Source organism: Anabrus simplex, chromosome 2 (assembly GCF_040414725.1).
Source record: "Anabrus simplex isolate iqAnaSimp1 chromosome 2, ASM4041472v1, whole genome shotgun sequence".
Lineage (NCBI taxonomy): Eukaryota > Metazoa > Arthropoda > Insecta > Orthoptera > Tettigoniidae > Anabrus > Anabrus simplex.
In genome coordinates, this window is record NC_090266.1 from 1,150,658,812 (window position 1) to 1,150,685,833 (window position 27,022).

General features: G+C 38.5%; 1 protein-coding gene across 2 annotated transcripts in view; it reads right to left on the minus strand.

Moving 5' to 3' along the window:
• skd (mediator complex subunit skuld) overlaps positions 1-27,022 on the minus strand; it is an 888,725-nt gene that overhangs the window by 346,180 nt on the left and 515,523 nt on the right. For both annotated transcript variants that reach the window (XM_067142112.2, XM_067142111.2), the window contains one exon: positions 24,553-24,666. In XM_067142112.2, coding sequence (XP_066998213.1) covers positions 24,553-24,666 — 114 coding nt within the window. The remainder of the gene's footprint in view (positions 1-24,552; positions 24,667-27,022) is intronic.

Sequence of the window (27,022 nt, forward strand, 5' to 3'; positions counted from 1 at the left end):
GGAGGGGAGGGGATCAAATGAGGTGGGTAGGGTTGAGGCTCTGGTCATGGGGGATTCCATCGTTAGACATGTGGGGAAAGGGAACCAGGGTAGAGTGTTATCCAGGAATTAGGTTGAGGCAGATGTTGAGGAAAGCAGAAGGAAGAGGGAAAGGAGAAGGTGGTAGTGTTTCACGTTGGTACTAACAACGTAAGGCAAGCAGGTATAAGTACCAACATATTTGGGGATGTGTGGGATCTCGTAAATGCAGCGCGGATGAAGTTTAAGGAAGCGGAGATTGTTATCAATGGAATACTATGTAGGAGGGATACTGACTGGAAGGTGATTGAGGATTTAAATGAGACTATGGAGTGGGTATGTGGGAAACTGGGAGTGAGATTTCTATATCCTACTGGGTGGCAGGAGACAGGGATCTGTGCTCAGATGGCCTTCACTTAAACCGCAGTGGTACATGTTAGTTAGGAAACTTGTTTAGAAGGGTTATAGGCAGGTACATTCAGGGAAACGGGGTGGCCTAGGAAGCGGTGTTAAGCGAACAGAGAACTGGAAATCAAGTAGGGATGACATAAAAATGTTAGTGCTCAACTGCAGAAGTACTGTAAACAAAGGAATCGAATTAAGTAATTTAATAGATATATACTTACCAGATATTGTAATAGGAGGTGAATCACGGCTGAGAAATGATATAATGGATGCAGAAATATTCTCGCGGAACTGGAGTGTATATCGTAGAGATAGTATAGGAATGGTAGGAGGGAGAGTATTCATTCTGGTGAAAGAAGAATTTGTAAGCTACGAAAAAGTTAAGGATGAAAAACATGAAATTCTGGGTGTAAGGCTCATCTCTAAAGATAATAGGCAACTTTATGTCTTTGGAGTGTACAGACCGGGAAAGGTAGCGCTAAATCTGATACAAAATTATTTGATAAGATAATCAGCTATTTTGGAAATGATATGGAAAGGAATGTGATAGTAGCAGGTGATCTCAATTTACCAAATGTCAATTGGGAATGTAATGCGAACGACAGGAAGCATGAACAACAAATGGCAAATAAGTTAATATGGGAAGGGCAGCTGATTCAGAAAGTGATGGAACCAACTAGAGGGAAGAATATTTTGGATGTGGTGCTGATAAAACCAGATGAGCTCTATACAGAAACCAAAGTAATAGATGGTATTAGTGATCACGAAGCTCTTTCTGTCGTAGTCAAAAATAAATGTGAAAGAAAGGAAGGTATTAAAATTAGGACTATTAGACATTACCATATGGTTGATAAAATAGGCATGAGGGAGTTTTTAATAAGTAACTATGATTGGTGAAAAATGGTAAATAAAAATGTAAACAGACTCTGGGATGGGTTTAAAGCAATTGTTGAGGAATGTGAAAATAGGTTTGTACCTTTAAAGGTGGTAAGGAATGGTAAAGATCCACTATATTATAACAGAGAAGTACAGAGACTAAGAAGGAGGTGCAGGTTGGAAAGAAATAAAGTTAGAAATGGCTGTGGTAGTAAGGACAAATTGAAGGAACTTACTAGGAAATTGAATCTAGCAAAGAAGTCAGCTAAGGATAACATGATGGCAAGCATAATTGGTGGTCAGACAAATTTTAGTGAAAAATGGAAGGGTACGTATAGGAACTTTAAGGCACAAACAGGTTCAAAGAAGGACATTCCAGGAATCATTAATGGACAAGGGGAGTGTGTATGCGAGGATCTTCAAAAGGCAGAAGTATACAGTCAGCAGTATTAAAATTTACTTATGATAACAATGACATTTACAGTAAGATACAAAAGTTGAAAACTAAAAAAGCAACTGGAATTGATAAGATTTCTGGGGATATACTAAAGGCAATGGGTTGGGATATCTTAAGTACTTACTTGATTATTATTTGGTTGAAGGAGTTATACCAAATGAATGGAGAGTTGCTATAGTAGCCCCTGTGTATACAGGAAAGGGTGGTAGACATAAAGCTGAAAATAACAGGCCAGTCAGTTTGACATGCATTGCATGTAAGCATTGGGAAAGCATTCTTTCTGATTATATTAGAGTGCAAAATTAATAACTGGTTTGACAGAAGGCAGTTTGGGTTTAGGAAATGTTATTCCACTGAAGCTCAGCTTGTAGGATTTCAAGCAAGAAATAGCAGATATCCTGGATTCAGGAGGCCAAATGGACTGCACTGCGATTGACCTATCTAAGGCATTTGATAGGGTAGATCATGGAAGGCTACTGGCAAAAATTAGTGCTACTGGACTAGAAAAAAAAGAGTGACTGAATGGGTGGCTATATTTCTAGAAAATAGAACTCCGAGAATTAGAGTAGGCAGAGCTTTATCTGACCCTGTAATAATTAAGAGGGGAATTCCTCAAGGCAGTCTTATTGGACCTTTATGTTTTCTTATATATATCAATAATATGTGTAAAGAAGTGGAATCAGAGATAAGGCTGTTTGCAGATAATGTTATTCTGTACAGAGTAATAAATAAGTTACAAGATTGTGAGCGGCTGCAGGATGACCTCGATAGTGTTGTGAGATGGACGGTGGGCAATGGTATGATAAACGAGGTTGTGAGTTTCTCAAATAGGAAAAGTCCTCTCAGTTTTAATTACTGCGTTGATGGGGTGAAAGTTTCTTTTGGGGATCGTTGTAAGTACCTAGGTGTTAATATAAGAAAAAACCTTCATTGGGGTAATCACAAATATGATTGTTAATAAAGGGTACAGATCTCTGCACAGGGTTATGAGGGCATTTAGGGGTTGTAGTAAGGATGTACAGGAGAGGGCATATAAGTCTCTGGTAAGACCCCAACTGGAGTATGGTTCCAGAGTATGGGACCCTCACCAGGATTACTTGATTCAAGAACTGGAAAAAAAATCCAAAGAAAAGCAGCTCGATTTGTTCTGGGTGATTTCTGACAAAAGAGTAGCATTACAAAAATGTTGCAAAGTTTGGGCTGGGAAGACTTGGGAGAAAGGAGATGAGCGGCTCGAGTAAGTAGTATGTTCCGAGCTGTCAGTGGATAGATGGGGTGGGAGGACAACAGTAGACGAATAAGTTTGAGTGGTGTCTTTAAAAGTAGGAAAGATCACAATATGAAGATAAAGTTGGAATTCAAGAGGACAAATTGGGGCAAATATTCGTTTATAGGAAGGGGAGATTTTCAATAATTATCAAATTTCTTTGCAATCATTTAAGAAAAGGCTATGAAAACAACAGATAGGAAATCTGCCACCTGGACAACTGCCCTAAATGCAGATCAGTAGCGATTGATTGATGATTGATCTAGCAGCTCCTGACCTATTTCGTAAATGTTTATATGGTAATACACAAAATGGAAATGAATCGTTCAATAGTGTAGTCTGGAACCGTGTACCTAAACAGTGTTTGTTGGCTATGATACCTTATGTATGGGATTGTATGATGCAACACTGGCCTATAATGGTGGCTGTGTGAGTCAAATGATAGTGCTGGAAAATTTAGAAATTAAGCCTGACAGAAACATGCGATAGTTTATGGTGTGGGTTATTGTAGTCATGTCCTAGTTTGTGAACCATGGGCAATGGTTGAGTGGCCTAGTAAGTGGTCCTGAGAGTCGGGATAGCAGTTGCTACAGAATGGGAGTGGGCATCTCGGACATATTCCGATTCATGCCCTTCCTATTCTCAGGCAGCTAGGGCTATTCAATCCACCCCTGATCCCTAACTCGTTAGAGAAGAGAACCTCACTAGGACTATGTGTGAGTAGAGTAGCATCCTGTTCATGAATTTACCGAGCTCACAACGTTTTAAGCAAGCCTCGGACCTATGGGACTAACGGAGTCCCACTTGCATTTGACACGCGAGGGACTTCTTGGAAACAACTTGCCGAATGAAATGGAATTCAATGGGGAACTACCAATATTAATGGGGCTTATGGAAGAACTGGCTGAGTCAACAAAGAGGATGCATCTGGATGAGCTAGAGGTAAGTAATATTCGGGTAAGGGAGAATAATGAGGAAGAGATAGAAGATTGAAAAGTGTACTTGACAGGTGTTGAAAAGGGTAAAGAAGAGTGTGGAGTAGGTCTGTTTATCAGGAATACTATTGCACGCAACATAGTTTCTGTTAGGTACATAAACGAGCGAATGATGTGGGTAGATCTGGCAGTTGGAGGAATTAGGACGAGAATTGTCTCAGTGTATTCACCATATGAGGGTGCAGATGAGGATGAAATTGTAAGGGGTTGTATGAAGCAGTGAGTGACATTGTAGTCAGGGTCAACAGCAAGAATAGGATAGTGATAATGGGCGATTTCAATGCGAGAGTTGGAAATAGAACTTAAGGATACGAAAGAGTGATTGGTAAATGAGGGGACAATATGGAAGCTAATAGGAATGGGAAGCATCTGCTGGACTTCTGTGCTAGTATGGGTTTAGCAGTTACGAATACATTCTTCAAGCATAAGGCATAAGCATTCACTGCTACACGTGGGAGGGTAGGGATACCCGATCCATAATAGTCTGTAACTTAACCAAATTTGAATTCAGGAGATCTGTTAGGAATGCCCAGGTTTTTCAGGGATTTTTTGATGATACAGACCCCTATCTGATCTGTAGGGAACTAAGTACCTCTAGGCCTAGGATAGGAAAAGTGAAATCTGTCTGCAAACGAATAAGGGTAGAAAATCTCCACGACGAGGAAATTAAAACTACATGGATATAATTGGTGAGAAGTTTTGTACAGTGGACAGTAAGCAGGTTCAAGATATAGAAAGAGGATGGGTGGCACACAGAGATGCTGTAGTAACAACAGCAAGGGAATGCCTAGGAACAACTTTGTGTGAAGATGGTAAAAAGCTAACATCTTGGTGGAATGATTAAGTCAGAGCAGCTTGTAAACGTAAAAAAAAGTCTTATCAGAAATGGCTCCAAACAAGGGCTGATGCAGACAGGGAATTATACACAGATAAAGGAAACAGAGCAAAACAAATAACATACCTGCCAACTTTCAAAAAGGGAAATCCGGAAGATCCTAAAGCGGAAATTTTTAACAACACGCGCATGTGTCGCAAAGTCTTGAGACATAATGAAAAAGGAAAGCAAAGGGGGAGATTATAAACAATACTAATACAAGTCAAATATATGTTATGATCACTCCTGAAATTAAATAGTTACACCAAGTTACATCTTGATGAGTGCTAATCTGTTTCTACTTAACACTGGGTACACTTTCTGTGATCGTATAAGACAAGGAAATTAAGCAGAATATGCCTCCCTAAAAGACTGATAATATTGTTTCTTAGTTGAACTCATTACGAACACCACTAAAAATACTAAATCATGTACAAATTCGTCACACAATTCCACGAGTTTCAGAACTACCGTCAATGTTACTCACACCCACACACAAACAAAGCCTTTCACAGCTTCTACGAAGCTCGACGCAGTTACTAAAGTTGTTATATATAAATTCACAGCCTGTTACTTTTCAGGGATTTCTTTTATTCAAAATTACAGCCTGCTACTTGTTTGGGAACATCTCAGTGAATGAAGTAACAGTTGAGGTCGAACAGGCGACAGAAGCACGGTGATAATCGATAATGCGAATATCGATACATTTACTAGTCGAATTTCAAACACTGCATCTCGTATTTCCAGCTAATATTGAAAGTAAAATCCGATTTGACCGCAGAAAGCTAAACCAAGCGCGGATATTCAAAATCCGTACAATAACGTTGTTCATCCGTACAACTGTAAAACACACTCAAAATCCATACATTTTACGGAAAAACTGGAATACTTGGCAGGTATGAAATAGTTGTCGAGTCCAAAAAGAATTTGTGGGAAGATTTTGGTAATAACCCGGAAAGGCTAGGTCAAGCGGCAGGAAAATCTTTCTGGACAGTAATAAAGAATCTTGGGAAGGGAGGGGAAAAAGGAAATGGACAGTGTTTTGGGTAATTCAGGTGAACTCCTAACAGATCCCAGGGAATCACTGCAGAGGTGGAGGGAATATTTTGAAAACCTTCTGAATGTAACAGGAAATCTCCCTGGTGGTTTCGTGAACAACCAAGTTCATGGGGAGGAGGAAAATGATGGTGAAATTATGCTTGAGGAAGTGGAAAAGATGGTAAATAAACTCCAGTGTCATAAAGCAGCAGCAATAGATGAAGTTAGACTTGAAATTGTGAAGTATAGTGGGAAGAGGTATCTCACTGATTAGTATACCAGGCAAAGTATTCACTGGCATCTTGGAAGGGAGGGAGGAAGTTGGATGAATACCAGTGTGGTTTCAGGCCACAGAGGGGGTGTAAGGATCAGAGTTTCAGTATGCGCGAGGTAATTGAAAAATGCTACGAGAGGAATACACAGCTGTGTTTATGTTTCGTAGATCTAGAGAAAGCATATGACTGGGTACCGAGGGAAACTATGTTCACCATACTGGGGGACTGTGGGAACATGAGTACATTATGAAAATCAAACAAAGGCATTTATATTGACAATTGGACGGCAGTGAGAATTGATGGTAGAATCAGTTCTTAGTTCAGGGTACTTACAGTGGTTAGACATGGCTGTAACCTTTCACCTTTGTTGTTCATAGTTTACATGGACCATCTGCTGAAAGGTATAAAGTGGCAGGGAAGGATTCAGTTAGGTGGAAATGTACTAAGCATTCTGGCCTATGCTAATGACTCGGTCTTAATGGCAGATTGTACTGAAAGCCTGTAGTCTAATAACTTGCAACTTGAATATAGGTGCAATGAGTATGGTATGAAAATTAGCCTTTTGAAGACTAAATTGATGTCAGTAGGTAAGACATACAAGAGAACTGAATGTCAGATTGGTGGCACAAAGCTGGATCAGGTAGATAATTACAAGTATTTAGTATGTGTGTTCTCTCAGGATGGTAATATTGTGAGATTGAATCAAGGTGTAGTAAAGAATAGAATAGAAGAGAATAGAATAGAATAGAATAGATTTATTTATCATCAACAGGTTATTTTCCCAATTAAAGATGATTCAATGAAACATAATATACAACAAATACACCTTAAGTAAATAACACTAATTTCCTAAAATAATAACAGAGTTCAAACTAAATCTAGAGACCTATTTATATGCATATTTACAAAATAAATAAATAAATAAATAAATAAATAAATAAATAAATAAATAAATAAATAAATAAATAAATAAATAAATAAATAAATAAATAAATAAATAAATAAATAAATAATATCTCCTTAAATAATTGACATTATTAAACTAAACGTAGTAACTTTTACATATTTACATACCTTAGAGATAGGGCATTACATTCATGAGGTCAATAGGGCATGTCTGATTTTAGACAGGGGTGAGTGAAAAAGGTCCACTGATTCACCCACCTCATTCAGTGAAGTTAGTGCCCTCACAAGCCATGAGTTAGCCCGAGCCACAGTTCTCACTTTAGGCAGATGAAAAATATACCTTTGCCTAGTATTGTGACAAGGAACATGTAATGGAATCAGCTCCAGTAATGTTGAGCAATCCACTCCGTTCGTCAGACACTTATAAAGAAAGAAGGCACTGGCACATCTGCGGCGTGAGTGCAATGTCCTCATGCTCATAGTCTCACAAAAAGACTCGTAATCGGAAGAAGAGAGAGAAATACCCAAACCCTTGTAGCTGATCCATTTCATGAACCTTATTTGGACTCTTTCCAAGTTTTGTATTAAATACTGCTGAGAAGGCAGCCACACCTTGCAACAGTATTCTGAGGATGGCCTGATTAGAGTGCAAAACAAAGTTATTAGAGTTCTAGGAGAAACAAATTCGGCACAATTTCTTTTCAGAAAGCCAAGTAATTTAAACCCTTTCCCAGAAATCTTGTCTAAATGTTTCTCGAAGGAAAGACCGTAGCAGTTTGAAAGTGTCACACCAAGATCATTTATTTCATTCACACAAGCTATTTGGAAATTGCATAAATGGTAAGGGTAATTTACTGGTTCCAACTTGCGTGAAAATGTAATTGCATTGCATTTTGAAATATTCAAACCAAGCAGCCACTTTTTACGCCAATTACTTAGTATGTTTAAGTCAGACGTCCAACTCACTATTGATTACCTTAAAAGATCTTTAGATCATCAGCATAGAGAAGACAATTACTGTGTTGTATAACTGATGTTATATCATTTATGAATATGACAAAGAAAAGAAGGCCCAGTAAAGATCCTTGGGGGACACCTGAAGTAGGGTGGTACGGCTTTGACATAATACCATCGGCTTTTACTACGCAAACTCTATTAGTGAGATAGCTTCTAATCCACTCCAAAGCACTTCCTCCTATCCCATATGCTGACAATTTGGTGAGTAGAGCATCATGTTGAACTGAATCGAAGGCTTTAGAGAAGTCCGTATAAACAACATCCACTTGTTGCCTCCTATCGAGAGATTCTGAAATGAAATTGATATACACCGCTATATTGGACACGGTAGAGCTTTTCTGTACAAAACCGTGCTGCGCTATATTAATATACTGTGAAACTGAACTGTACAATCTCTTGTACACGATCTTCTCTGCCACCTTTGAAATTAGGGACAATAACACAACAGGCCTATAGTTATCAAACACCATTTTGTCTCCTTTCTTGAACACTGGTATAATGTAACCTTTCTTCCACTCACACGGAAAATACCCTGACGAGAATGGCATATTTATTATGATGCTAAGTGGCCTACTTAGCTCAGATGCACATTCTTTCAATACTATTGCGGGTACGTCATCTGGACCACATGATTTGGAGGTATACAAAGAAGTAAGAATTGAAGATTCCTCTGCTGGAGAGGTTACTATTGAAGTTAGGCCTATATCACACACGGACGAAGTGGACAGATTACACTGTGCGGCAGGTGAGTGATACTTTTCAAAGGTATCTGCAAAACTGTCCAAGATGCTCCTCTTGTCCTGTAGTTCTTTACCATCCTGAAGCATATTAGATGGCAGGCGAGATGATCTCCGTTTGTTGTTTACAAAATTCCAGAAACACTTTGGGTTGGCAGCTAATTTTGATTCCATCGAAGTTATATTGTTTCTGTATTTTTTGAGCTGAAGACGCTTAAATTCACTGCGTATGGTCGAAAATTGCACATAATCACTATTATGGCCCCATTTTTTTAAAACTTCCTTCTTGCCCTCTCCTTTTCTTTTAATTTATCTATAACCTCAGAGTCGTACCAGCATGGGTACTTCCGCGTGCTAAATATCCGGGATGGTATAGTGTCTTTTATTGCAGCGCGAAGGAAGACTTAGGAAAGTGGTAACGCCTCGTCGACGGAGTCCTCGATTAAATTCCAGGGACACAACGAAAGGAGATCTATCATTTGAGGAAAATCGGCCTTAGTCCATGCGAACATTAACTTCCTCTGCGGTACGGGGCGCATAACTTGCGGTAAAGATAGAGTGAATTCTACAGCTTGATGGTCGGATGCAATTACATTTTCCATCTCAAAGCAGTCCAAGTGTCCACAGTATTGATCCGAGATTAGAACAAGGTCCAGGAAGTTCTCGTTTCTTGTTGGGAAGTGACACATTTGCTTGAGTCCGAATTCACTGACGATTTCATGAAGTAAGAAGACTTCCACACATCTTTGTTTTATAATGGGACCAGGATTTCAAGCCAAATGCCTGATGTTAAAGTTCTTCGCAAAAATTATAAATTATTATAAATTTGCTCATTCAGGACAAATATTTCAGATTCCCTATGGGAATCAACATCTATATCATCTGATGGCCAAGCAGGCATCAAATTTTAGTGATGAGACAAAGTCTCTTAGTGCATTGGCACTGCCGGTGGCTCCAGTTAGCCTACGCAGTGGCCTCCACGGTATGCACTAGCCAGCGTATTGGTAGGTGTGCTAGGTACCAACTGACGAGCCCACCCTAGCACACGAGGGCGAAACGCTGGCAACCAAGAATGAGCTAGCTGGAAAATTTATAATGTCCAATAACGGACCATTTATATTGGTATTACAAGGATATCCTGCGGGTTTAAAACAGCTGTGATGTTGGCCAGTGTTGCTCGAAGATTACTCATCCTAGCAGACACTTTGTCCGGTGGCAGGTTGCAGCACACTATAAACACAGACCTTCCTGATGCTGGGGTGGCCTTGACCACGAGACACTCCCAATCTCCCGCCAGCTCTGGCCGGGAAACTGGCCTTAGATCAGATTTTGCAGCAATCATAATCCCTCCTCCTTTCATTTTGCTTCTATGGATCTGATGTATGTCTTGACGAAACACACAGCAATAAGTAGACAACAGTTCATTATCACCAAAAGAATAATTTAACCAACTTTCAACTATACAAATACAACCTTTGCTGGCGTCACTGAAAGCGAGGTTAAAGTCCATCAAAGAATTACACATGCTCCCTACAATTTGGTAGAAGAAATTCATACTGCTGTCATGCTGGTGTCCTGGGTTCAGATGTATGTCGCTGGACAAAGCCAATAGAAGCACACAAATTGCTGAACCAGATATCTTCAGGCTAGAGTCCGTCTGTTGTTTTCTCGCCTGTTTGTGACGTCACCAGATACATAGTACCATTTAAAGCCAGCACGTGGGCCGAAATACGAAGCTTCGAACCATTCACAAAAGAGTTTTCCCAATGGTTTTCATATTTCACGTCGAAGTCTAGCATATTCTCATCCCGGAGGCAAACTCGAACGGATTGATACTACATTTGAACACTACTAATAGACAAAAGACACAGAGCGATACCGACACATGACTACTCCCGGACGCCATCTTGGAGAGAATGCAGTGAGCTCATAGTTGCGATCAACAGTATTCTGTAAGAAGGAAGTCAGCTCCCAGACAAAACAATCTTTACATCGGTCTGTTTTGACATCAACTTTGCTTTATGGGAGCGAAAGCTGGGTGGACTCAGGATGTCATATTCATAAGTTGGAGGTAACAGACATGAAAGTAGCAAGAATGATTGCTGGTACAAACAGGTGGGAACAATGGCAGGAGGGTACACGGAATGAGAAGATAAAGGCTAAGTTCGGTATGAACTCTATGGATGAACTCTATGGACGAATGTAGGAGGATAGGTTACCTAGGAGAATAATGGACTATTATGAAGGGTAAGAGAAGTAGAAGTAGACCAAGACAATGATGTTTAGACTTGGTTTCTAACGATTTAAAGATAAGAGTTATAGAACTAAATGAGGCCACAGCACTAGTTGAAAATAGAGGATTGTGGCGACATTTACTAAACTCACAGAGGCTTGCAGACTGAACGCAGAAAGGCATAACGGTCTATAATGATGTATGTATGTATGTATGTATGTATAAACATGCGACAAATCTGTAGTGAAATTGATGCAAAGTGAGTGAGAAAGGCTGACTTATAAGCTGATATGGTGATCAAGAGGAACAGGGTATAGTGAGCAGGAGCAGGAAGAGAGCAAGGGAAGATGACTGATGATCCAGATGATCTATAATATGGACCAGGGATGCACTAGGCGGTGTGTAACTTTAATTCGATATTTCTGAAAGTATAATTTTTGAAGATATTCAGGTATTTTTCTCAGGATGTATTTAAGCCAGTTAAATGGAACATTCACCAGGTATTGTATTGTGTTTGGTGAATATACTGACATTATTTTATGCCTCTAACTCAAATAGTTCCAAAGTTATTTAAAGAACATTTCACAAAAAGCAAGTATTTTTAACAGTGAAGTATAAAAGAAGTGTTTCTGCTATGTGTAAGGTTAGATGAAGTTATAAAATTGTCAGTATATACAGCAAACATTGTTTATTAATCAATTCAAATTTCATCATTCTAAGCTTTATAGTTTTGTAGAAAAATTCTTTTAAATATGGACAATTTAACATTGCCAAGATAGGGTGTATCATCTCCCCTTAAGGAAATTGGTAATGATCAACAAGAAAGTTAATCAGTTGAAACCGCGTGACTATTTTACAGTTTCTCGTTATTCTTATTCCTCATAAGTAGGCACAAATTATGTGTAATTTTGAGCTGAGGCACAGCCACTACATTCTGAATGTGATCACAAAGAGAATACACAGCGATAACACAGCTCCTTCTACAAACTTAAGAACACGTAGACATCAAAGGGACTAACTTCATCTAGTTCGTTGGCATCACACTATTTCCATCAATTTAGGGAATAGGAAGACCGACACTTTTAAACACTGTGATTCTTTTGTCAGAGATTCTGGGGAATGAAGCTCATGTGATGGTCCAGGTTCTGGCTCCTGGCGTATTACAGTCAGGTTTTCCAATAGGTAGGCTCCTACTTGACATCTTTATTTTGAAACGCATTCGGAGCTGCAGGATGAATCATCGAGAATGTGGGTGTGTCAAATACGCAAACATTTCCTTTTCTCCACTTTGAACCCCCAAAATCATTGGGATGTGTAAATTATACAGGGGCATTAATTATGTGAGGAAATATGGTATTCTTGACAACAATGACTACAAGTAATGCAGAGATCTGCATTTTCTGCTGAATACTTCATATTTTTATTCCTTCTTCAAACACTTTCTCCTCCTCCTTCTGCCTTGTTCAACTGCTGATAAAGGACATTAATATTCTTCAGTCATGTTAAATTTAACTAATACTGCATAGCTTCTATAGCATATATATGAAAAACTTCTTCCTTTACTAACCAAAGAAGAATTTTTTATGATAAAGGAGCATTATATGCAGTAAAGTTTTACTATGAATGTTCAATTTTATATAAATAATGCAAATTATTTGGAAAAAGACATTTCTGTTATAATTTTCCCAATGTTTGGCAACAGTACGCTACAGATTGCTAACTTCTTTGATCCTGTACTCTCTATGCATTCCTTACACTGTTACTCAATAGTAATTTAATCAGTGTGATGACTGTTTCCAGTTACAGGTGTATCTAATTCAATGTGTGTCACTTTTGAGGAATTTTGAGGTTTCCTTGTGCAATTAGTAATACCCACGTCTTCAAAGGATACGACTCCCAGGAAGGGTAGCGCGATTGTAATATCTTAGAATACTTCCATGACATAAAGAGGGTTAGGTACTAAATTTGGTGTCTGTGTCAGGCACTAAAAACTGAAATAAACAGAAGCACAAACTGGCTCAATTTCATTGAAGAAAGAAAACTGTGGCAGGAAAAAGGAAACAGTGTCAAATGATGAAAATTATCTCCTCAGAAGCAAATCGAACCCGAGGTTCAATGCTGTGGACTTGGTTCATGAATTGGGAGAAAGCAGTACAGAAATGATAATCTACTCGCTAAAAATTTACATTTAATAGCCTTTCCGAAATTTAACTAGATGCAAGAAGATATGAAATATCCTCTGAAATCAGTGATGTACTCTGCCATATCTTGAGGTGTAGCACATTCTTACTAAATTTCCGTATATAACATTCAAATCAAGATATCCTTTACTTCAGTCATTATTTTTTAGCGAGTTAACACCTACTATCGGCCACGTTATTTACGCATTTATTATGAAAACGTGTTATCCTCTTTCATTTCGAATTTTCTTTACGGAACAGCAGTCACCGGGTATTACTAATCGACTCCGACATTGCCTTCGAATGTCGACGAGAGAACTCTCTAGTGCACATAGCGAGGAAACGATGCCGAAGACAATTGATCGCATGCAATATCACCGCTGGGGTGCGTAAATATCAGTAAAGGAAAAAATCGCGCGTGCTTAATCGCTCGTAATAACGGATGCGTCAGTGATGGGCTCTCGCTGCAACCGAAGAACGATACACAGTTTAATATAGGAATTTTGAAGGGACAGAAAACAATCGTCGCTATAGCGGAGTTCTTGTTATATGCCGTACTCGCTATAGCGGACTTCTACTGTATTACCTATTAGCAAAGATTAAAAGTGTATGCATTAAGAGAATAAGTGGAAATACGTGTATGTTATGGTCATGTTCTGAACAATCTGCACAGGACTGTAGGAATACAATAGTTTCTAAGCATTTAAATAAAAATGAGACAAGTTACCAAGAAGTTCTATAGCCACACAGCTACTGTTATAGAAGTGGAGCTGTCTGCGACAATTAATAATGCTTTTAAGTAATGAAAACTACAATCCTCCACCTGTAAATACATTAGTGGAAACTGAAAGCTAACCTTCCGAACCTAAAAGATGTTCTTATAAACAATGACAGTGAACTTCTAACTGGCCAAGTTGACCTACCAGAACAATTTTTCTTAATTATCACTTCTAAAAAAGTTATTCCCCAAGGTTGGTTTTGAGAGAATTCTTAATTTACCTACAGTCTAAAAAGTGCTACGAGGCATTTAGGCCGAGAAATTCTCATGCTACCACAGCCCCAATATATTAAAAATCACTAGTTCTTACCAACTCGGGGCCGGTTCAGCTATATGGCAGCTATGTGGGAGGTAAACTACCCGGGAGTGTAAATCAGCCAGTACTTTGGCTTGTGTGTTACCACCTCCACTTAAGTGTTAGGTAGCTACCCGGAGCAAGACACCGATATAAGGGGATGGCTAGACTGATTTTCAGGGACTTCTCGCTTTTGACTGCGGTGCTATCTATCTGGATTGTCTTGTTTTCCTGTTCTTGCATTTGCCGAGTATAATGAACTAGCCTAATAAGGGGAGTCTGTAGAGTTATAAACAACGATTTACAACAAGCTTTTGTGAGGTTAATCTATGAGGTTGAAAATCAATACCTAATTTTGCTTAAAATTTTGAAATAGAAAGTACTCAGGTTCTCTGTCTTCTTAATTTAAATTATAATTTATTTTCGTTCCCTGCCATGGTTCTCAAAAAAAAAAACACACACCCCTTCCTTATGGAGCTTTCTTGCCTTTGAACATTCTGTCTGCAGGCTTCTGTGAATTGATTAAGTACCTCCACGATCCTGTATTTGCAACTAGCTCTGTGACCTTGTTCAGTTCCACATGCTTCCGCTTATTGATAGTGTATTTCATTCTAATGTTTAACTTTGTAAACAAAGATCAAACTGGGTAAATACCATTTATAGGAAGAGGAATTCGAGAATGGAATATTCTATCAAGGTAAATGTTTGAAAGATTTCCAAGTTCTTTGAAATCATTTACGAGAAGACTAGGAAACAATCGATAGGGAAACTGCCACCTGGGCGACTCGTCCTAAAGGCATATCAATGATGACTGGAATTAATCATAACTTTCTGTAAGTAGCACACATATAAAGCATTTATGTATGTGATTAAACATTTCAATGAGGTATACCATCCATAAAGGAACAAATGAAAGGAGGCATGCAGATGAATAAAACAGCTAATTATAAAAATTACAATATTTGACACTATCAGGACTGGAACCTACATACCTCATATTACGAATTACATTTGGAGTAACTCGGATATATATACTAACTTATACCCGGTATCTGAAAACTGAAAAATTAACATTTTGAAAATTAAAGCCCATTTGAGATGATTTCCAAATAGGTTTTGATTTTATATCCTTGCAGAGTTTCCTCACGAAAGCTTGACATATAATACCGTTATTTAAGCAAATAATCCCTGCACCCTAATTTTAAGAACGCTCATTTTCAAAAAAATTAAACTAAAATTCCTTCCACTGAAAGAGTACATAGGCATAAACAACATTTCATACCACTCCGCGAGGTCCACATGGCTTTTATGCAAATATGAATGTGGAAATTTACGAATATAGCTGCTTTGCCTGAACATATTTGAGAAATACATTATCACTGCTATAAAATATACCTGCCATGAAAATTATCAAGTAGGCCTAGGTATTTCATTAATCTGAACTTGCAGTAGGCTCGATTCCCTGTAGATAGAAATATCACTGGTATCCTCACCTAAATTACTTACAAATTCGTTACACACCACGTCTAAAACATTTTTCACATGCTCTTTTCTTTACGCCCATATTAACACGACCGGTGGTGGATAATTCTTTTTCGCGCAATGTAAATCCTTGAAACAGACACACCGGCGAACTTGGATGTTATTTCAGTGATATGGTAAAACCTTGTCAATTCGAAGTCATTGGGACACAAAAATCGGACTTCGAATTACGTACTTTCGAATTAACCGCCTAATCGTAATTCAGAAACGTAACCTCACGCAATGAAAGAAAAAAAAAAATTGTTCAAAGACGAGATGTCCCCTGTTCCTGTTCCTCCCCTGTTCGAGTACTTTATTAATTGGATTACTGTACTGTAGGCATTTTTAGATGCCTTGTATTTGCACGGAAATTACCCAATGCCCTTAAAACATCGTGGCTTATCCAACTTTCCTATAAAGAGGGGAGAAAGTCTTTTGCTTCCATCTGCATTGCAACACAGTAAAGTGACCCCATCTCCTTTTAAAAAGTCTGTTTGGGCTAGGCATAAAAACCAATACAGTTTCATTGGCATTGACAATATTGTTCATCATGTATGAATTGATTATAATTATGAGCCATGCTTTTTCACCAACTATCGGCATCGCCAAAGAGAATCGGAAGTGTTCGCGGATTCTGCTTCTTTCCACACTGCCTATGACATGATAATCTGGTATACCTTAAAACGCTAAATACAAAAGAATTACGATTTCACTCTAACTTAGCAACTACGGAACAAACTGTCAACACACCGAAGCAAGTGAAAGTGCGGAAAGCTACCACTGCACATTCCGGAAGACGCATTCTATCGTGACACAGAAAAATTTTGAATTTGAATTACTGTGTAAAATACTATTCTTTTAAAATGTAAAGGCAGTTTTAAATTAAAGGTCTGAATTGTTTTCCGTTGAAATATGACATATTGGGGGCAGTTTTCTCCCATCTGCGGTTACACAAAGCATAATTGTACACCCAATATCAAAAACTAGGTGAGCCATGAGCGTGTTGCCAACATTGACGCAAATAAAACCTGCACCCTAATTTTGTGCCTCAATATTTTTTTTTTTAAGTATGTGGATATTATTAGTGTAAATACGGTATGTGTCCCCGGCGCTGTAAATGTGACAGGCTGGTGGGACCGTTACAACTCAAGGGATTACAGCAACTCAAGGAAGCATTAAAAAAATTAAAATATCCACTTTTATTTATTATTATTATTATTTTATTGTTACTTGCTTAACATAGCAAAGATACAGACAGGTCTTGAATGCAAGCTCACAGCTCCGCGAGCCAACTGCATGCCTACTTGCTCGATGTATCCACTTTTACAGGTTTGCAAAAACTGTTTTTGCTTATCTAATATCCTCAGCATTTTAGTCATTTCAACGTGTAGTTGCTTTGCATCCTATAAAGACAATCTCGAGATCATAAATGTCACAAATACCGTATTTCACGGCATAATCGTCGCCACCACGTAATCGTTGCATCCTTTATTTTCAATACAAAAATCGGACTTTAAACCTTTAATTACATAATCGTCGCACGTCCAAATTTTGTTCACTAATCTGGTTAAAAGGTAAATGGAACTGCAACGTAAGTTGCACATGAATGCGCAATTTAAATACGTGTATGGTTTATGGGCAATTTGGTAACACAGTCACGTTTGCGACATGTTGCACAACGTATAAATAAATAATACCGGTATATGTACGACGCATGGCTTACCGGTAGACTATCGGCAGTTTGACAACGTGGTCGCGAGACAGTGTACTATTTATTCACCACCTACATATTATGCTTACCGGTAGGCTATCGGCAGTTTGACAACGTGGTCGCGAGACAGTGTACTATTTATTCACCACCTACATATTATGAGTTCCCATTTGAAATACGTAAGGCTGTAAGTTATCGCTTATCGGCAACGTTGCCAGGAAATACCGGCTAGGTAGGTTGAATGGACCTCGAACCAGCCCTCAGATACAGGTAAAATTCCCTGACCCAGCCGTGAATTGAACCCGAGGCCTCCGTGTAAGAGGCAAGCACGCTACCCCTACACCATGGGGCCGGCTCCTGTGTTATTGCGCACGAAGTGAAATCCAAGACGATAACGCAGATTTCCACGGAATTATTCAGCCGAATTATTTACGATGTCTCAGTTGTCATCGCTAGACTCTTATCTTACTACTACGTCATAAGTGTCCGGGCATGGGATGAAAACTTTTATCCAAGCAGTCAAGATAATTATTATCCAATGCTATTAGTTTTATTTTATAAACTCGTCAGTAATGTAATGTAAAATCATCAATAACTGGGAAGAAATATTAACCTAATTACCGTATGTTTAAAAGAAATTGAAAAAAATGAATGTTTGTTACTGACATCTCGGAATACAGTCAACAACTATACAGTAGATCTTCACCGCGCTAGCTAGAGCTCCGGTTTGCGAGCTTTGCGCAAGCGCAGTAGTGTGTCGCAACCAACGAGCTAAACTGATAAATTGTTGCATGCTTCCTTGCTGCCTAACAGTATTGGCTGCTCTGGAATGGACAGATCACAGATGCATTTATTTGTTTCAGATTTACGTGATTACTGTAGACATGTGTGCGTGAGAATTTAAGTTTTTAATTTGTGTTTTGGGTGTTTGCAGAAATAATTTGTTTTAATAGTGAACAATTACGGAAAGTCATTTATATCGCAAAACATTAACGTGTGAAGCATTTATAAGTGATTATGGGTAAATATAGAAACTATTCTGCGGGCTTCAAGCTAAGCGTAATTGCCTTTGCTGAACAGCACGGGAACAGAGCTGCAGAAAGAAAATTTTCTGTGAGTGAAAAGTTGGTGCGTGACTGGTGGAAAGTAAAAAACAAGCTAAAAAGCACAAACCCTTCTAGACACACGTTTAGAGGTCCTAAAACAGGGAAGTTTCCTATAATTGTCGAAGAAGTGTTTAGGTACGTCAGTGAAATACGTAACAATGGCTGCAGTGTATCATATGAAATGTTACAAATTAAGGGACAGGAGGTAGCGCGCAAACACAACATACCGGTAACTCAGTTTAAGGCGACTCGTGGGTGGATTAAGGGGTTCATGCGACGACACAATCTGTCAGTGAGAAGGAGAACAACATTAAGCCAAAAGTTCCCTGCTGATTACACGGACAAGATTGTAAATTTTCACCGATTTGTCATACGTTTGCGCAAGGAAACTTCGTACTTACTTTCTCAAATCGGTAATGCCGATCAGACTCCAATCTTTTTTGATATGCCTCGCAACAGCACTATTGCGCTAAAAGGATCACGGAGTGTATTAATGAAAACCAGCGGTGGTGAGAAGTTGCGATGCACGGCAATGCTAGCCATTACAGCTGACGGGAGAAAGTTGCCACCTTACATCATTTTCAAGAGGAAAACGATGCCTAAGAATATACAGTTTCTCCGTGGAATTCATGTACGAGTGCAACCAAAGGGTTGGATGGACGTAGAACTCATGCTGGACTGGGTTAAAACTGTGTGGAATAGAAGACCTGGTGCACTACTAAAACAACCAGCTCTGCTTGTTTTAGATAGTTTCCGAGGTCACCTCGTGAACGAAGTGAAGCAAATTCTCACTACAAATAAGACACGACAGATAGTCATTCCTGGTGGCCTAACATCTGCTTTGCAGCCATTAGACGTATGTGTTAATAAACCCTTTAAAGACCACTTACGTCGATTTTACAACGAGTGGATGATGAGCGGCGATCAGCAATTGACGCCCGCCGGAAATATCAGGCGTCCACCCTTGGACTTGTTATGCTCGTGGGTGAAGAAGAGTTGGGATCTTATACCACCTGAACTAGTCTCCAAGAGCTTCAAAAGGACTGGGATTTCGAATGCACTAGACGGTTCCGAAGATGACGCAGTGTGGCAGGGAGACGAAGAATCTGATACTGGTATTAACAGAGGCGAGGACGGCGCATCAGATAGCGAAACCTGCGATAGCGACACCGAAGATTTGGAATAAATTGCGTACCGGTAAGTCCGCATTTCACAACAAAGCGATAATTTTGCAAGTGTAATATTTTAACTTTAATACTCAAATTAATGACAAATTAACTTAATACGTTCATTTTTATTTTCAGGTTGGAAAAACGTTCGCCGAATTGTTGCGAAAAATTATGAATTTTGTTTTAGACTATTTTAATTATTTTGATGTATAAACGCGAGTATTACATGGATCTTAAATTTGTATCAAATACACCGGGCGAGTTGGCCGTGCGCGTAGAGGCGCGCGGCTGTGAGCTTGCATCCGGGAGATAGTAGGTTCGAATCCCACTATCGGCAGCCCTGAAAATGGTTTTCCGTGGTTTCCCATTTTCACACCAGGCAAATGCTGGGGCTGTACCTTAATTAAAGCCACGGCCGCTTCCTTCCAACTCCTAGGCCTTTCCTATCCCATCGTCGCCATATGACCTATCTGTGTCGGCGCGACGTAAAGCAACTAGCAAGTGTATCAAATACAATTTAGTTATAAATACATTTTCCGAGTAATACAAATACTGGTATTAAATATTCATCGTATAATGGTCGCACCCTACAATTTTTTTCGAAAATTTTGGTATAAAAAGTGCGACGATTATGCCGTGAAATATGGTAACCCATAAGGTTGTTAACTAGAAGACTGCCATTTCAAGGTTTTGGGTGTCATTTCTGTCAGTAATAAACTAAATCAAAATAAGTTTCATTTGCTGAATGAAGGATCAGATGACGAATGTACATTGTTTATGCCTAATATTGACCATCCTTTTTATTGCATGAAGCCTTAAAAAATGTAAAGAAACAATAGGATAAACCAAAATGGATCCATCTGAAACTTTCTTATTAAATAATAAAACTCTACATCCTAGCAGCATAAAGAGGCATCAAGCATCAGTCTTAATGTTTATCATGAAAGCACTAAGGAATCTTTGACTGTGAATGGATATAAGGCCACTGCACAATTTATTGACATCATATGTAAATGGGGGTCAATCGTCAATACAAAATGTACCAAAAATAGAATTTGGTTATCACTTTTGCTCCCTTCCTGACTCCAGGTTACAGTTTTTTGAAAATGTTGTCAGCTGGGCACAAAATTGAAGAAAATACTGTTGAAATGTGGCTCTTTAACCACAGACACAAGAAGAGCCCTAATCATGAGTACAAAAATACTAACAAAATCAATCAAGTTTTATCTATAGATTGAAAATGTAAAATATGTATTGCTGAGAAACTTCTGACACACAAATTATAAAAACGAATTAGCATGTACAGATAATTCAGTGATGGAAATTACAACATTAGTGTCACCCACATTGGTGAAAATGGAATTATGGAATGATAACATTCAATTTTAAATCCCTGTATTTCAATTCTGAGAATTATAGTTAAGAAAGTCTTTATTGTACAACTGGCAATATGGCCAAACACTTTGAAGATATTCTTAACAATTTACTACCAGTAGATGAGGAAGAAATTGATAACTCGGCGCTCTCCATATTTCAGGCTATGCACCTTTAAATTTATACTAAGTTGGCATCTGAGGACTGTTAACAATTAATGGCTGGAGAAAATATAAGTGACCAGTACACAGATGATATTAACTGTTCCAAGTGACTTTGTAATAAGTTTGCAAGCACTGCATTCAATAACAGGAACACAACTGCTTCCAACCCCTATGAGAATTTTTTTCTTACAGATTGTGTGAATCAGATTGAAGGGTTAAATAAACTAATAGTGCATCAAATTAAAGGCTCTGAGCTCAGTGAAACATATGAAGTGACCTGTATATGTGGAAGAGATTTTTTAAAGTCATAAAGAAAACTGTTAATGTTTTGTGTAACATTTTACTTTCCAGCTATATAAAGACTCAACAAGCCTTACCCCTCAAGAAAAGAGTCACTTCTACAAGAAAACTGGAAACGCTTCGAAAAATATAAATTAACAGCAATTTTTATTCATTATTTAACTCTAGCAATATTTGTGGGTTCATTTATTTCGCCTATGTGGTTAAATAACGGTTTGTCTAACCGTAACCAGAATACTTAATCAAGACATCTATATACCACTTTATTAAAATGTTAATGAACCTCAAAAAATGCAGGTTTAGAAACAGTTTTTCTTATTATTTGTAATAGCCTGCATAATTCTGACCCGAGTGGTTTCAGACTACACCTGTCAACCAAAAGTCATTTAGCTTGTTCAGCGCCAGAGCAGTACACAGAAACCTCCGTCGGAATTTCCCGCCAGGCTACGGTGGTGCATGGGGACCACTGCATAATACTGAACATATTGTTTCCTGGAGACCAGAGGATCGCTGCTAAATCAGAATTACTTATGGACTGGTGTCCCTACAAAAGGTTTGGTACATCTGAGGTGGACCTTGAGGCATACCACAAAACATGTGAAATACCAGATAGAAAGACCAGAGAACTCATTAAACACTGACCAACACATAATCCAGGGTCAAGTTCAGAGGGATACCATCAAAATCCTCTACGATTAAAACAAGGGTCAGGCAGGGAGATGGACTTTCTCACCTTCTATTCAACTGTGTTCTCGACAAAGTGATTAGAGAATGACGCCAAAAATTACAAGGAATAGGCAGTACACAAATGAGGTAAAAGAACACTGGAATTAAAATTGACTGTCTAGCTTTTGAGGATGGTATTGTGGTTCTGTCAGTCAACAGAGGCGGCACGGAACCAGATTGACCACTTCCAAGATCAAGCGATTAAGGCAGGCCTCTGGATTTCTTTCAAGAAATTACAGTACATGACCAAGATCAAAACAGTACCCACATGGATGACGATAGAGGGAGAAAGGATTCAGAAAATGAAGAAATTTAAATATTTGGGACAGTTGAAAGACAACAAACTGTCAGAAAAAGAGGCAATGATATCTAGAATCAACAAGATGAACGTGCCATAGAAACAAACTACAAACTCGCACAATAACAAGAAGACTGACCGACTGGGTAATAAGCTTTATTGAGACTAGGAAAACTACGGTGAGCTGGCATTAAGTGAACGAGGATCCAAAAGAAATGACAATACAAAAGAAATGAGAATACAAGAAACAGAAGTTGAGAATCAAGAGCACAAAGAGTTTCCAAGAAAAAGTTTGATCCTGGACCCAAACACTGTGGATGGAAATGAGGAAAAGACTGCACAGTGAAAGAATGGAGTAGTTGGCGAGGATCAAAGGCCACAATCAGCTGAAAATGAACTGATATGGTACACAGTCGGCCAAGAAGAAGAAGAAGAAGAAGAAGAAGAAGAAGATTTAATATCCTTTACTCTTCAACCATTTGTAAATTACAGGATTCTTTAATGTGTCAATAATATGACTGTGGTATATTGCAGTTAAGTACCCTTAAATACCAACCAACTATGCTGGGATTGGGCCATACAAAACTTGAGCACAGAAACTGAGTGTCTAACCATCCGCATTACTCTGCCGATCAGTTGTACAGTAATCAAGAAAGAGCCTGGATCAACTGATAGGGAACTCGACACACAGTAACATCGCCCAGGGACACTACACGAGTCTGAACATTTATCCTATGAAGTTCAATAATAAGCTGACCTATAATGAAAGAAAAATTTGGTTCAAATACGCTGCCTGTTACAGTAAGAGAGACAGGAAAGGCACCATTTAGAACACTTTCAGAGATACTTGATATGATTCATATTTAAGAGATGAAAGCGAGCAAGTGGCAGCTAATCAAAAAATTCAATATTTCTGCGGAAGCAAAATGATTCAGAGGCAGCTTTTATTGAATCATTCACTGCACAAGGAGGAATCACCAAGTTTGGAATGAAAGACTATTCTCTGTTTAATAATAATAATAATATTATTATTATTATTATTATTATTATTATTATTATTATTATTATTATTATTTCTTCCTCAAATAACAGCAAAGAAAGACATAAAATTACTGATTTTCATTGATAGAATATTGTGCTGAGAAAATAAACTGAAGAGAGAAACAGATGGAGTGTAGTTAAGAAATTAGGAAGGCCAAATTTAAGATGAATGATTGTACTTTCAGAAAATATATAAATAAATAAATAAATAAATAAAAACTGTCAAAAATGTTCTTAGTTATAAAAATCTGGATGAAGATGCTGCATGAATTAAGAAAGGAATGTATAAATTCCTCAACAAATTTTTCTTTTTTTTTTACAAATGGCTTTACGTTGCACTGAAACAGATAGGTCTTATGGCGACGATGGGACAGGGAAGGGCTAGAAGTGGGAAGGAATCGCCCGTGGCATTAATTAAGGTACAGCCCCAGCATTTTGCTGATGTGGAAAAGGGAAACCATGGAAAACCATCTTTAGGGCTGCCGACAGAGGGGTTCAAACCCACTATCTCCCGAATACTGGATACTGGCCGCACTTAAGTGACTGCAGCTATCGAACTGGGTCCTCAATGAATTTACACTCGCGGAAGTTCAAATACAATTCAAATATATATATGGAAAAATGAGGGAAAGAACTGAAAAAGCAATAAAATGCATATTTACATGCATATGCAACCCATGTAGAGTCTTAGCGTCTTGTATTTACCGGACTAGTACCAAATCAGCATTCACTTGTTAATATCTGAAGTTTTATTTTCTATCAATGTTGTACAATAGAAATACTGTACTTACTTTCAGGGAGTTGTTTCTCTTAAAGCCTTCCATACTAACAGCAGGAGCAACCATGTCGTCATCAAACTCGTATGGATCTGACCGCTTTGTAGCATGTAAACTCTCCACTTCCATCTATACATGGAAAATAATAGGCATCTTAACAATCTATCACCAGAAATAATAATAAAGACAGAATATTAAATGTATTATTAAAATAGTAAATAAGTGACAAATTTAGTCATATATAGAAGGATAGGAACATCATATTCATGTTATCTTTCTATACATGACTAGAAGACAGAATACTGTCTAATAAAGAACATTAAGAATATAATGTACACGCACGCACATTAGTGGTGTCCCAACATAAACAATCAACACTGCCCCACTCCAGTACTGAAAAGGAGGGGAAGGGAGTGAACAGGTAGCGCTGAATGCACAGTGTGTGTATTCCGGCGTTATACTGTAACATTGTAATAAGATGGCTCCTATCCTATAACAGGTGAATCAAGGCCGTATTATTGGCATGTGGGAAGCTCACATGGTCCCCCAAGCAATAGCACAAGCAATACCATGCAGTCTTAAGACAGTTTGGAGATGGATAGAAATATGGCAAGATCGAGGTGAAGAAAGATTGGTATACCCGATATAACGCAGCTACTATATATTTCTAACTAATATAAAATACTTTTTGGTTAAAAACCTCCTTTTCCTCTTAATACTGTAATTATCAGAGTAGGTTACTTTTTAATTTTTTATGTTAATATGCTATTTGTTCGGGGTGTCGACCTATAGAGTTCTATTGCCCCTACTTGCACAATATATGAACCTGCATGTAATTGGAATTGCGGAAGTGTTGAGTGTTGAATGTGAGGAACGTGAAGGATGACACAAATACCAAGTCACCAGGCCAGGGATATTAATCATTTACAATTAAAACACCCTGATCCGGCCGGAAATCGAACCCAGGGCGGCCGGACGCGTAGATAACCTAATGCTGTACTTCAATACATCCGCCACTGAGCCCATTTCGATCACAACGAAGTCTTGTAGCGGGCTGTCTGCGTGCAGTCTATGCAGCAATGCGTTAAGCGAGAACGTGAGTCAATGTGCCTTCGACACTACTCCTTCACTCCCTTCCCCCATGTTTTGTACTTGATTGGCCTTTAACACTACCCCTTCACTCTCTCCCCTTCTTTTCAGTACTGGAGTGGGGCAGTGTTGATTGTTTATATTGGGACACCATTAATGTGCACGTCAGTACCTTTCACAATTCCATACACATTTTTTTCTAGCTAGGACATACAAGTTGTGACAATTCGTCTATGTCAAACCAAGGATGGAGTGACCACAATGGCTTTAGGTAGGGCAACAAATTTCAACTTATGAAGTAATTATTGTAAATTATGGTTTAATTATTCACCATTTGTAAACAAAATAAAGTTTCCAATTTTCCTTAACCTTTGCTTAATATTTATTCACATTTCAAATTTTAAAAATATCTGTACATTATACCACATTTTAAAAAAAAATGCATTTTCAAATACAAGAAAGAAATTGTAATATTAATATACATTGTGGACATTCACTGAAACAACCTGAAACCAACATAAAGAAAGTGCTGTTTTTTTACAGACCAAGAATAAATATGATGCTTGTATTTTCCAATATGCCTATAGCTGCAGGACACTAGCATGGTGGCAACTGCAATTTTAGAATTCAATACTTCCACAAACTTGAAGCGAGTTGTGGATTCTTGTGCAAGCTTTATAGAAGACAATAAAAGACAGTGTTCAATTAAGCTGTTTCCCTAGATTAGGCCATTATATCAAATTTTCTGTAAGAATTTATTCATAACTGTAGAAAAAAAATGTGTACTAACAAAAAGTAAACTTGTGTCCTCGTCCCAAGGTGCTGCAGTTCTTTCCAGGCACACACAAACCCTCCTGCCACTCTGAAACCTCTGGCAGTATCAGAAATTGAACCAGAGTTCCCCAAGGACGGCAGCTAATAGTGCTAACTGGTACACTGCGGAGGCGGACATTTTTTTACTGTTATCTTTATGTCGCACTGTCTTATGGCAACAATGGGATAGGAAAGGGCTGGGAGTGGGAAGGAAGTGGCCGTGGCCTTAAATAACGTACAGTCCCAGCATTTGCTCTGTGTGAAAACGGAAAAACAGTCTTCAGGACTGCCGACAGTGGTGTTCGAACCCACCATCTCCTAAATGCAGCTCAAATCTGCAAGACCCTAACTGCACGGCCAACTTGCTCGGTGGTGGACAATTTGGAACCGATCTTCTCCAAATTGGCAGACATACATATAAGTAAGATACAAGAAGTCTGATAGAGGTAGCTTCTAAAACACCATACCTAAATAATCATAAATAAATAGATGAATATAATGCCTTCTTCTTAAGATGATGGGAGATCTCAGCACCAGCACACCGTTTTCCACTAAACATTTCCTAGAAAACACTACATAAGAC